Genomic DNA, 12208 nt, shown 5'->3' with positions numbered 1-12208 from the left:
CCCCGGCAAAGCTGGCCTGGATTGCCGGGCGGACGGGCGAGAGGGGCGGGAGCGGGGCGGGGCGGGCCTGGGCAGCCCCCTCCCCGGACGGACCGCGGAGGAGGCAGTCCTGCCCGCGGAGCGCTGACCCCCCCCGGCCAGGCTTCCTCACTCAAAGCGCCGTTGTAGAATAGTCATCGGAAGGGAACCTGGAGGTCATTTAGCCCGACCCCGGCCCGCTGCTGCCGGTCTCTTCTCGAGGTCCCCCCCTCCCCCTCCTCCTCAGGAGGGCTGTTCAGCGGAAAAGCTGGGTCAGAGCAAAGACCCAGAGCTGGGCCTCCAAGAGGGGCCAGCACTGTAAGGCCACCGCTTGAGACGTCCTTGAGATAGACTGCCCCTGCTCTAGGAGTGTAACTTAGCACCATGGCTGGCGGCTGTGAATTCTTCCCCCTCCTGTATCATCTTGTATACCTTTCTTGTGGGTTCATTGCAGGCGGTGTGATGTTGCGTGGTTCCTCTGCGTCTTTCGCTGCTCCGCTCTGCTCTCTGAGCGGGTGCAGTATTTTGAGCAACAGATCCTTTTCCTTACTCGCGTTCGAAGCCTCAGTGATGAACACCTCCGGTCGTGCCCGCTGTTTGGTGCCCGGAGTTCTGGGGGGGCTTCAGCTCAGAAGGAGGCTGCAGAGGAATTGCCCCCTCCTTTGAAGATGATCAGGCCGACAGCTGAGAGTCCTCCCAAGAGACGCGACACCCCCCAGCATGCCCTGGGCTGCCCCGTGCACGGATTCTGCGCCCTTGGCACCCTCTGAAGGAAAGCTGGTCCTAATACTCCCTCAGGAGAGGCCCAGGCAACTGCCCCCGTACCACATCCAGGTCCAGATGCAGAAACCAACTCTGCCACCAGTCACCGCTGCACGCCTGCAGACATGGCCCGCGCACCCTTTCGAGAACAGCTGTCGGAACAGAAGCACCGGCCAAAGAGAGAGAACTGGGCAGGAGGAGGAGACGGAGGCGCCATCTCGAGACTCTCGGTTTCCCAACTCCAATCAGAACCGCATTAGAGGGACCCCAGATGCCGGAGGGCCCAAAAACAGGGCTGGCTTTCAGGCCGAGTCAGCGACACCACTTTCCTCTCTTGGAGTCAGGATCACGGCTCAGATAAATGGACAGAGGAGAGGATGCCCCCCCGGCTGGTTCTGACAAAGGGAACCTACACATTCAAGAGCAGTCTAGCTTGGAGCACAGATTGACAGGGAGAAATAACATCTTGGAAGCCTCACCCAGACATACATGACTTCCTCGCAGGAGCTGGGCAGGGAGCCGGACGAGGCCCAAAGAGAGTTGCTTCCCCCCCCCAGCCCTGGAAGCCGGAAGGACCCCACCATGGCTGAATCAATCCACAAGGGACATCCCAGGCCCTGAAGCCGGCTTGATTGGTTCCACCTCTTTGTTCCTTGGGCTCTCTTCTCGGATCCTGGCTGACGGAGATCTCGGAAAGTGGCTCCATGTGGATTTCTGACATTTGTCAGGGGGGCAAAACCACCTTGGGCTATGTTTAACTGTGGCTCAGCCAGTCCAGCCCCCCTGGGCTAGAATCCAGGATTTAGGCTTCTGCATCATGGTGGCTTGTTCGACACGCCCGACGGAAGGCAAGGGAAGCTTGGCACGTCTGACACGGAGCCATAAACCCAGCATGCCAACGGCACAGTTGTGTTCCCAGCTGAGCCACAAACGCATAATCCCGTCACACCCTTTCTGCTGCTGCCCCAGAGGCCTGGCCCTCTGGCTCAGGCGAGGGGCCTGACCCTTTTGGAGGGGCCCTGCTCTGCTTTCCCTGGAAGCCCCTTCTGAGGCTGGTCTCCCCGATCTTTCTGGGAATGGAAGGGGCGCAGGGCAGGGTTGAGGATTCCCCAAACTCTCCGGCCCCGGGCACTCGCTGTCTGCAAAGCCAGGGAAAGACCACCTCCATGTCAAACTTGGTCTGGCCTGGCAGGGCCCCAAGGACGGGCCAGGGGCTGGCTCACCTCGTCCGCTTCCCCCTCCCCTGCTCTCGCCCTTCCCTCTTCACCTCCCCTCCTCGCTTGGCCCTGTCCTCGAAGAGTCACCTTTCCCGCCTGGCTCCAGGTTAATGATTTCTCAGCCTAACCCTGCCCATCTGCTGGGCTCCCAGGACCTGCTGGGGGAAGCAGCGGGCAGGGGGCTGCCGGGCCACCCTGGCTGGGCTCCAAGTGCCCCACGGGAGCAGGAGATCCTCAGCGGTCCTCCCCCGCCAGAGTCGGCTGTTGAAAGAGCGCCCTTTGGGGAAGGGGCAGGGTGTGCTTGCAGGAGGACGTTGGGCCCTTGATTCTGTCCCCGACGTCTCCCCCTTGGGCTCAGGGCGTGCAGGGAGCGCCCGGGTCCCCCCCAGCACGTTCTCAGAGCCCCCAGCCCGGGGCTGTGTCCCTGGGATCCGGCACTTCCGGTGGAAAACCCCCGAAACAGCAGCCAGAAAGCTGGAAGCTGCAAACGCCCCTGCTGGGTTTCCTTGTGGCGTGAAGGGCACTTGGCCGGCTGACCGCCCCCTTCCTGGGGGGGCAGGCTTGGCTGGCCACGTCCCTTTCTTATCTCACCAAGGATCTCCCGAAATCTGCTTTGCCTTCCTCATCAGCTGGCCAGGCTTTGAATGAGTGTATTAAGGGGGGGGCGGGAACAGGCACCCGTATTACCATGAAAGGCTATGAAAAAGAGACCGGAGGGCCTTCGGAGCTTTGCTGCTAAAACCAGAGGTGTCACCAAGAAAGATGGTCAGCCGGCCCAGAGGATATCCCTTCTGCTCCGCCTCTTCGCGGCCCCGGACGCAAGAAGTCTCGGGTGTCCGAGAGGCACTCTGCTGATGCTCGGAGGCAGTATCGCCTTCAAATGTGCGTTCACTCCCTCTGGAGATGAGCATCTTACAGCCTGGCGGGAGGTGGTGGGTGCTGAGGGCCCCAGCTTGGTTGATGCCCCGAGGAAGAGGCTTCGTTGCATGTCAGCCCTGCCACACCAGGACAGGGTTGGTCAGTGGTGGCTGGATCGCTCCTGGCACCAAGACTCGAACCTTGTCCTTTTGCACACAAAGTGGGGGGCCTCGTCTCTGAGCAACTGGTCTTTCTCCAAGCTGAGATAAGGTTCTAGTCCCCCTGGCCCCAGATAAAGGCCAACTTGAGTAAGGAAACTGCCTTGTCCTGTCAGCCCAACAAGCCCTCGCATTGCCAGCGCTGATTGGCAGCGTCCCTTCTGGGTGCCACAGGGCTCTCCCTACCCCCCTTGTCCTCCGAGCAGCTGCGGCTTCTCGGGGGGAGAGGAGCTGGGGACCCAAGGCTAAACTCCGTCCTTGGGCCGCCGGAAGTGGCGACGTGTCCCCTGGCTCGGACGGGTGGCATAAAAGGGGCTGAAGCTAGGCCCTCTCCCCCAGACGGTCGCTCTGCCATCAGCATGTGGAAACTCCTGGTCGCTTTCCTGCTGGCTGCCGAGGGTAAAGGGGCGGGGAGGGGGCACGGGTTGTGGCCTCGTTGGACTCCTGGAAATGCCAGAGAATGAGGGCCCCAGGAGTTTGGTGGCCTGGCCCCGGGCGGTCCTTGGAGGCGTGAGGGGCTTCTCAGCTAAAGCAGGCATGGGGAGGGGGGGGACAGAAGACACACCAGGTGCCTTTGCACATCTTCAGGGGTTGAATTAGCCTGTTTCCTGGGTTTGTCCAGGACGTGGAACCGCCAAGGGGCTGGGGATTGGCCACCCGCAGACCTTTAACTGACTGTGGCAAGCCTCTTGTACGTGTTTGACTAGTACCTCATCAAGGGTGTGCGTGTGCAGACAGACACACACACACACACACACACATAGCAGAGTTAGCGGCCGGAGAAACAGGCCCGACTTGGAAAGACAACTCCGCCTGACTTGGTGTGATTTTCCCTCCTGCTCAGCCCACGGCTGCGGACAGCCCACGTATCCCCCCGTCCGGACAGGGAGGGTGGTCAATGGAGAAGTCGCCATCCCTTACAGCTGGCCCTGGCAGGTAAATGGGGCAGCCTCGTCCCCCCCACTGGAAAGGGCAGAGCTGGGTGAAGACGAAATCACCCATCCTGGCGACAGATCGTGAACCGCCAACACAGCGTGTTCCGGAGGGGGAGAGGGAAGTGCGCGCACTCGTGTCTGGTGGGGGTGCAAACGTGAAACCAGCCCACCCCTGTGTCTCCGGCAGGTTTCCCTGCAATACCAGGCTGGCAGCCTGTTCTACCACACCTGCGGGGGGAGCCTCATCCACCCCAGCTGGGTGATGACTGCAGGCCACTGCATCTTGTGAGTGCCCCCGGGGCCCTTGCGCTGGGGCTTGGGTTGGGGTGGGGCAGTGGGCGCAGGGCAGGGAGAGGAGAGGAGTCCCCCGCCTACTCAGCCCGGCTCATCCTGGGGGAGGGAGGTGCCCCGCCCCACGGAGCCCCCGGGTTTCAGCCCCCTCCCTACTGGAGCGCAGAAACAGCCCCAATCCCCCCGCCTCACCCCGGCCCCCCTTCCAGCTCAGACCTTCGCTACAAGGTCGTCCTGGGTGAATACGACCTGACCAGGCTGGAGGGCGCAGAGCAGCACATCCTGATCAACCCCTGGGACATCTTCGTGCACCCCGGCTGGAACCCGAACTGCGTCTCCTGCGGGTGAGTGGAGCCCCCCCCACCCCAAAGGTGGGGCAGGCGCGGAATGAGGCTGCAAAAGAGATCCGAGGCGGGGAAGGAAAAGCCCCCCTCCCCGACACCCGTCTCCTCTTCCAGGGACGACATCGCCCTGATCAGACTCTCCCGCCCGGCCGTGCTCAACGACAGGGTGCAGCTGGGGTGCCTCCCCCCGCGAGGGGAACTGCTCCCCAACTATCATCCGTGCTACATCAGCGGCTGGGGCAGCCTCTACAGTAGGTCCTGGCTGGGAGGAAGGGGGGCTGGGGACGAAGCGGGGGGGCGGCGGGGCGGAGGGAAGCCCGCTCACCGGGGCCTTCTCTTCCAGCCGGAGGGCCCATCCCTGACATCCTGCAGCAGGCGATGCTGCCGGTGGTGGACCACGCGCACTGCTCCCAGCCGGACTGGTGGGGGTCCGTCGTCCAGGAGAGCATGGTGTGTGCCGGCGGGGACATCAAGGCCGGCTGCAATGTGAGTAGAGGCCCCAGGAGGCCGGGCACGGCCGGGGGCTCGGAGGCAGTGCTGAGGTCAGGGGCAGGGGGAGCCGCGGGAAGGCGGAGGGGGCCAAGGGAGCGAAAACGCCTTTCTGGGATTAGCAGCCCTGGCGCTTCCACCCCCATCAGCCTGGACCACAAAGCCCCTTCCCGCTTTGGGGCTGCGTGTCCGGAGAAGGAGCTTAGTTGCTGGCGAGATCCATCAGAGGTTACTGTGCCTGAGCGGGGGACAAAGCAGTAGAGAAGCAGGTGCGCAGATGGCTGAGGAACACGAGCAAGTGGAGGCTCTCCTTGTCCTGCCGCTAACAAGCTTTCCAGGCAGCTTAGGAATAAAAATCAGCATGCTTCTGAGGATAAACCGTATTTCAGGGTGACTCCGGCGGCCCTCTCAGTTGCCCAGCTGCTGATGGCCGGTGGTACGTCCAAGGGATCGCCAGCTTTGTCTCCGGATGGGGCTGCGACACCTTGCAGAAGCCCACCGTCTTCACCCGTGTCTCTGCCTTCATCCCCTGGATCGAGCAGGTACTGCCCGGCTCCCATCGCAGAGGGGAGGGGCAGAGGCCGCCGGCACAGACGCTGCCCTGCTCAGAGCCCCTGGGGCAGCCCCTTCACCCGCAGCGGGCACGCCTCTCAAGCAGCGTGAATGGCCCCTGAGGGACCCAGCGGGCCCCCTCTTTCCACGTGCCAGGTCCGCTGCCGTTAATGCCTCGGTCGGCGAGGCAGCCTTGGCCTGCAAACCGAGTCTCGGGGGTCAGAGGCCCAGACCGCTTTTGCACGCTCACAAAGTGCCCTTGCACACTCACTAATCCCAGAACTTTGGTTTTGCCTTGCAGATCATTTCCAGCAATTCACCTTAAGCAGAAACTCGCGGCGTTCCAAGATCGGGCTTTGCTCGTGTAAAAAACAATAAACGTCTTCCTGGCTGCAGCCCGTTGTCCTCCTCTTCTTCATCTTCGCCTTCTTCGAATCCTCTCCTCTCCGTTGCCATTCGGGGGGCCTTGCCGTGCAGCCGCGAGGCTGCCCCTCTTTGCTTCCTTCGCCTCTCTGACCCTGGCTGTTTGCACGGGTGTGCAAAGGTGTGCAAAGCTAAACCAGCGTGATGCGTACATAAGCCCACAAAAGGCCTTAATAAAGGGGGAGCTCTTTACTAGCTTGTTAAAGGCCGACGCTAGCCGGCTACACCCTTTCCGTAATAAAAGGAGTCATAATATGAAGGGTCTCCGTGTCAGATGTCAGCTGCAAGCATTTAGGGGCAAGAGAGAGCTAACCCAAGAAGCCTGATTTCCGACAGCCGTATAACAACTCATCTGCCCCTCTTTTTCTATGAAAATACATGCCCGCGCAAAGACCCTTGGGGAGTAATTTCTGCACAGATCCCATAAGCATTCTTTTTTTTTCCTCACACCACTTTTGCCCCCACGTCCAACGTATCTTCCCCGTTTCGTCCCCTGCAATTCCCATAAATCCGACATGAAATGCAATCCATAAATAAACCCATAAATCCAGCAGCGGGTGAGAAAGCTGGAAATCAATACGATGCCAGGGAAGATGGGTGCAGACGCAGCTCGCCCCCACCTCTTACCTTTCTCCGTCGTGGTCCGGCAGGGAACGTGCGTGGTGGGGAGCTCAGAAGGGCGGAAGGTGGCGGCGGTTCGGTTCGCGCCACCCCACCTGGGTGCCCTCCCCACCTGGGGGGGTGTCATGAGGCTGGCTTGCATCACGCCAGACCCACAGCCCATGCAACCCCCCCCCAATGCATGGCAAGGCAGGGAAGACTCTGATGCCCTTTCACATCTGAAGTAGCCTATTTCTCCCCCCATGGACGGACTGCTTTTTTAGATTATTCTCTGCTGGAATACATACGTACACACACACACTTGTGCAAAAATGGCAAAAACAGAGTTGGAGTCCAGTAGAGGTCGTTTAGTCCAGCCCAAAGGTATTGCAGGAAACGTCCACCAATACTTGCACGTGCTGGGAGTTTTCCACGCCCCCCCCCCTGTGTCCCCTCTTCCCACCCACCCCACTCCCCAGGCGGCAAGCCTTCGGTCTCCTTCCTCCAGAGGCCACAGCAGAGAAGTCGGGCACCGTGCAATGGGAGGGGTGCAGTTTGGGGCCCAGAAATGTCTCCTTCCCCAAGCAGGTTGCAAACGGAAGGGCCTCAGGATGAAAGCCACGACCTTGCCCACCAGCCCCTGAGTTCCTACCACTGGCCAAAGGCGCAGCCACAGCTGGCACGGCAGGGCACGCTGTGCATTTCGCCACCACTGCTGAATGGTGAACCTTGCCATCTGATAAACGCTCCACAAGGGCCCTCACCAACGTGAGACAAAGGCAGTAGGTTTTCGGCTGACATCTGGGGGAGGACTGCTGCTGCACAGGGAGGTCCCATCTGTCCGTCCAGACTAATCGTGCATCCAACCGCCTTCTCTACGAAAGCCTCTACGTTTGAGGGGAAAGACATTCCCTGGGACCAGCACTGTGCATCTTTATTTTGAACTTCTGCATATTTGTAAAGGATGCAACTATCACAAAGCTTTGTGCAACCTCCAGAGCTATTTAGAAACGCCCCTTCCTGGAGAAGCCGAAGCAGGTAGCCAGACACCCCCCCATCAGGGTGGGGGGTCTTCCCTCTGCCCTGGGCTGGTGTCCTGTACCCCTGGTGGGCTTCCGCTCGCTCATCCCAGCCCGCCAGGCGTTTGGGGGTGGGGGGGAGGCTGCCTGCAGATGGGACCCGGCTGAGGCCCAGGAGTAGATGGCAGGCTGGGTGGAAAAAACTCTGGGACTCCAAGTCCTCAGTCTGGTGATGTCTGTTTTCCTCCTGTTTGGAACAGAAGAGCAACTCCGAAGCACATTCCTTGGACCTACTCCCTCTGAGCGCGGCGGGGGGCTCAGCCAGAACAGCCCCGGGTGAAAGCGGGGCGCTGTCGGTCAGCTGTGCACAGAAACCGGCTCGCGCAAGGAAAAGGGGTTTCCTGCACAGGGAAAGGAGGACAGCCCCTGCCTCGCCCCCTGTGACCATGGGGCCTTCCCTTCCCTCGCAGAAGGACTACTTGGAGACCTTGCTTCTGGGCGCACGTGCAGGGGGCTTCCGTTCTCCTGCATCTCCTCCAGCGGGGAGCCGGGAGCCAGAGGGGCCCCGCAGCTCCCAGCTTTCTCAGCACGGCAGCAGCGACACCGTTTGGGCTTCACGCATCTGTTGTTCACACCCTTTCCAGATGACACCGCTGCGTTAAGCCAGGGGTTGCCCAATAAGCCGTAATGGGCTACAGTCACACCACTTCCACAAACAGAGACTCATTTCCTGACCGCCAGGCTTGAATCACAGGACACGCTGATTCCAGGCAGGAGAAAAACTGGGGGTGGTTTTGCACCCCAGCTGGTTCTGCAAACATCTGGCCACCGAGGGCAGGGAGCAGGGCTGCCAGGAGGTCCCTTGAGGGCCAGCCCAGAAATCCCATTTTTTCTGGAGGAGCGAAAAAGCGGTGGGGATCAGCCCCTTTCAAGGGAGCAACTTTCACAGGGAACAACGGGGAGGAACGTCTCCCAGGCCAACTCAGGCCCCTTAACTCGGCCTTGGCTGCTTCCGGGCCGGCACGAGAGGACGAGGACCAGCTGTTCTTTTCCCAGCCTGTCCTGGGGAGGGGGCCAGATTCTCAAGCCTTGGCTGGCTCCGCCGGAGCCGTGGGCACAGTCACACCTGTCCCCAAGGTCCCTGCGGCCGCCACGAGGGTATTTAAGGCTCGGAGTCCCTGAAATCGGCCCAGAGAAGATGCTGACCCTGCTGATCGCCGTCCTGTTGGTGGCTGGTGGTAAAGACGCGCCCCCCCCCCCAGTCTCTCAGCCCCTGCCCTCCCGCTGAGGATGGCTGAGCCCGTCCCCACCTGCAGGAGGAAAGGCCTCTGCCCCTCGCAGGGCTAAGTCCCCTGCCTCCCTCCCTGGGGTAGAGGGCTCAGGACCCCTCTGTTCTCTTCCTCAGCCTCCGGGTGTGGGCAGCCAGCGTACTCTCCCCACAGCCGTGTGGTGAACGGCGAAGACGCCACGCCTTACAGCTGGCCTTGGCAGGTAACTCAGCCCGCTCGTCAAACGGAGAGGCACCACACCGGGGCAGAATGGCGCACCAGATCGCCAACACCCCGACCGTCTGGGTTTGGCCATCACAGGCAAAGAACCGGCTCCCTGCCTGCTGAGCCCAACCAGGCTGGCAGAGGGCTGCGGCCCCAGCTTTTCCCGGTGGGGCTGAGAAAGCCTGGCCGGACCGTGGGTGCCCCTCAGCGCAGGCAAAGCGGAGCCAGGCTGAACCGGGCGTGCTTCATGGCGACAGGCCCCCTCTTTCCACAGAGGGGCCCCCAGCATCTCCCCCTGGCCTCCCACAGGTCTCCCTCCAGTACGAGAAGAATGGTGTCTTCCGCCACACCTGTGGAGGGTCCCTCATTGCCCCCAACTGGGTCGTAACAGCTGCCCACTGCATCTCGTAAGTGTCCGGGGCGCGGCCGGAAGGGCTTCGCGTGGGGAGCCCAGCCCTCTCCCCAAAGGGGAGCCTTTCCTCCTTGGGCCCCAAAGGGCCAACTTCACTCCGAGTGATCGCCTGAGCCAGGCGCCTCCTTCCTCCCGTGGCTCTGCTCTCTCGGCTTCCTTTCACTGCCCTTGGAAATCCGTGGAGAGTCCTGGGTCGCCCCATTGGAGAAATCCGTTTTCTGACCTTGGGTTCCTTTTCCTGCTCGTGCAGCACAGACCTTCCCCCCTTTTTTCAGGGTAAGGTTTCCTGCTTTCCCCCTCTTTAGTTTTGCGACAAACTGAAGGCCAGAGCGCCTGGGCCCTTTGCTGAGGCTGGTGACGAAAGAGGAGAATGAGGTCACCGGCCCCTCGAGTCCGCAGGGGACCTGGGCTCCTGACCCCTGAGCGCCATCCTGCGGCCTCTGCCCAGCACGAACGCCACTGGGGGCTTTCTTTTGCAGACGATCCCGCACGTACAAGGTGGTGCTGGGGGACTACGACCTCACTGTGGAGGAAGGGCCCGAGCAGCACATCCCCCTGAATCCCGAAGAGATTTTTGTGCATCCCCGCTGGAATCCCAGCTGTGTGTCCTGCGGGTAGGCAAACGCGTCCGTCATGGGGGTGCTGGGTGCTGGGGGGGCGAAGGAAAGCCCCCAGCGTCCCACCGCAGCCGTCTCCCTGTTCTGCTCCAGCAACGACATCGCGCTGCTGAGACTCTCCCACCCGGCGCAGCTGAACGACAAAGTCCGCCTGGGCTGCATCCCCACGGCAGGGTCTGTCTTGCCCAACGGATACCCTTGCTACATCACCGGCTGGGGACGCATTTCCAGTACGTGGGGTGCTCTCAGCGGGGGTGGGGGGCTCCGGCCGGGCCTGGCAGGGAGGCCTGACCCTGCTTTCTCCGGCAGCTGGGGGGCCTCTGCCCGCAAAGCTGCAGCAAGCCCTTCTGCCCGTGGTGGACTACGAGCACTGCAGCCAGCCTGACTGGTGGGGAAGCGTCGTCCGGCAGACCATGATTTGCGCTGGGGGAGACATCCAATCCGGCTGCAACGTAAGTGGGGCCTGGGAGGAGGCACGCCGCTGGGCACGGCCCCTTATCGGTCATACCCATAAGAGCTCTTGCCAGAGCAGCACAGTAGGGCACGTATCCCAGTGTTGTTAACGTTATTAGCATATGGAGAATATTAAGGGTACTCTGCCTTGGTGCTCTGGCAAGCCAACACCAACAGCAAAAACTGAATTTAAAACTGCAGAAGCGTTTAGGAAGGAATATTCTTCCAAGCGGGAAGGGTGGCGAACGCTGCCCTCTAGCGGCTGATGGGAAGCACCGGCCCCGCAAAGGTCAATGGTCAGTACCAACGTCAATGGTCCAGTACAGCAGAGCGGACGGTCCTTGGGCCAACTCTTAATTATTATTATTTCCATTAACTTGCTTGGTACCGCAGCCTTGCGCTCTGAAACTCCGGGGGCAAGGCACGGAGGGCAGAGTTTTCTCCTGCCCCTTCAAAGATAGGGCATCTGGCCCACCCGTGCACACCTCGGGCCGTCCCAGCTGGCAAAGGGGGGGGTCTCCTTCGAGGCCCCTTTGAGTACCCGGGCTGTTAGCTTTAGCTGCAGTTCAGCTCTTCTCTCCTTGTCCTGTTCAACTGCCTTGAGCCCTTCTTATCATCAGTGGAGCAAGGCAGGGTAGGAATCGGAAAAACAAAGCGGGTGGTGTTGCTTGTGCCAAGCCCGGGAGGAGGGTCGTGCCGTTTGAAAGAGCCGGGCCTGAGGTTCTCTTTGCCTGGGCAGGGTGACTCCGGCGGCCCCCTCAACTGCCAGGACAAAGACGGCCAGTGGTACGTCCATGGGATCGCCAGCTTCGTTTCCGCCTTGGGCTGCAACGCCTTGAAGAAACCCACCGTCTTCACGCGGGTCTCTGCTTTCGACAGCTGGATTCTGCAGGTGAGCGGCCTCCTCCGCCTGCCCCGGTGTGTGTGTGTGTGTGTGTGTGTGTGTGTGTATGCCCCGTCCCGTCCCGTCCCTAAGATTGTCCTTCTCCTTTTCTTTCAGACGCTCAGGGGGCAGTGAGGAAGAGAACGGGCTGACCTCCCAGTGCCAGAATAAAGCCGTTGTGGAAATGCCATCTGGTCCTGTGTTTGGGCTTCCTGTTTCCCGACTGTGGGGCAGAGAAGGGAGGGCTCACCCAGGCACAACGTGGCACTCTCTATGGGGTTTAGGAGGAATGGGGCAAACAGCCAACCCCAAAGAAGAGCTTTGGCTAAACCTCTCCAGGTGTCCCTATCTGCTCCCGGAAGTCTCCTGGGGATGCAAACGGGGTGCAGGGGACGTGCGCCACCGGGCCCTGAAGGAACCCCTTTCCTGGCTTTCGGCCATGCAATGAGCACAAACTCACCCCACACCCCTCACGGAGCCCATAAAGAACTGACAGGGTTAAAGCCGGCCATGCTTAGGCTGAATGCGGGCACCGCTCTTCCACTGCTCTGGCCGAGCCCCTGGCAGGTCCTCCTCCAGTGCCCGGTGCTGGACCCCAAGCAGGGAGCTGGCCAAGAGGAAGGG

The 12208-nt window shown here is 61.2% G+C and overlaps 2 protein-coding genes across 2 annotated transcripts; both read left to right on the top strand.

Moving 5' to 3' along the window:
- Positions 1 to 3362: 3362 nt before the first annotated feature.
- LOC112541873 (proproteinase E-like) lies at positions 3363 to 6079 on the top strand. The gene is made up of 8 exons (XM_088136908.1): positions 3363 to 3472; positions 3918 to 4009; positions 4196 to 4293; positions 4509 to 4643; positions 4758 to 4894; positions 4987 to 5129; positions 5522 to 5674; positions 5986 to 6079. The coding sequence occupies exons 1-8, from the start codon at positions 3433 to 3435 to the stop codon at positions 6007 to 6009; spliced, it is 822 nt and encodes a 273-aa protein (XP_087993034.1). The 5' UTR covers positions 3363 to 3432; the 3' UTR covers positions 6010 to 6079.
- Positions 6080 to 8855: 2776 nt separating this feature from the next.
- On the top strand, positions 8856 to 11774 carry LOC103054366 (chymotrypsin-like elastase family member 3B). Its single transcript, XM_025173152.1, has 8 exons — positions 8856 to 8964; positions 9132 to 9217; positions 9529 to 9626; positions 10111 to 10245; positions 10342 to 10478; positions 10558 to 10700; positions 11441 to 11593; positions 11702 to 11774. The coding sequence occupies exons 1-8, from the start codon at positions 8925 to 8927 to the stop codon at positions 11717 to 11719; spliced, it is 810 nt and encodes a 269-aa protein (XP_025028920.1). The 5' UTR covers positions 8856 to 8924; the 3' UTR covers positions 11720 to 11774.
- Positions 11775 to 12208: the final 434 nt, after the last annotated feature.

The sequence above is a fragment of the Python bivittatus genome, unplaced genomic scaffold (genome assembly GCF_059951505.1).
Source record: "Python bivittatus isolate LINGU-HERP-01145 unplaced genomic scaffold, Pbiv_v1 ctg000090_np1212, whole genome shotgun sequence".
NCBI classification, from domain to species: domain Eukaryota; kingdom Metazoa; phylum Chordata; class Lepidosauria; order Squamata; family Pythonidae; genus Python; species Python bivittatus.
This window is presented reverse-complemented; position numbering and strand designations above follow the sequence as displayed.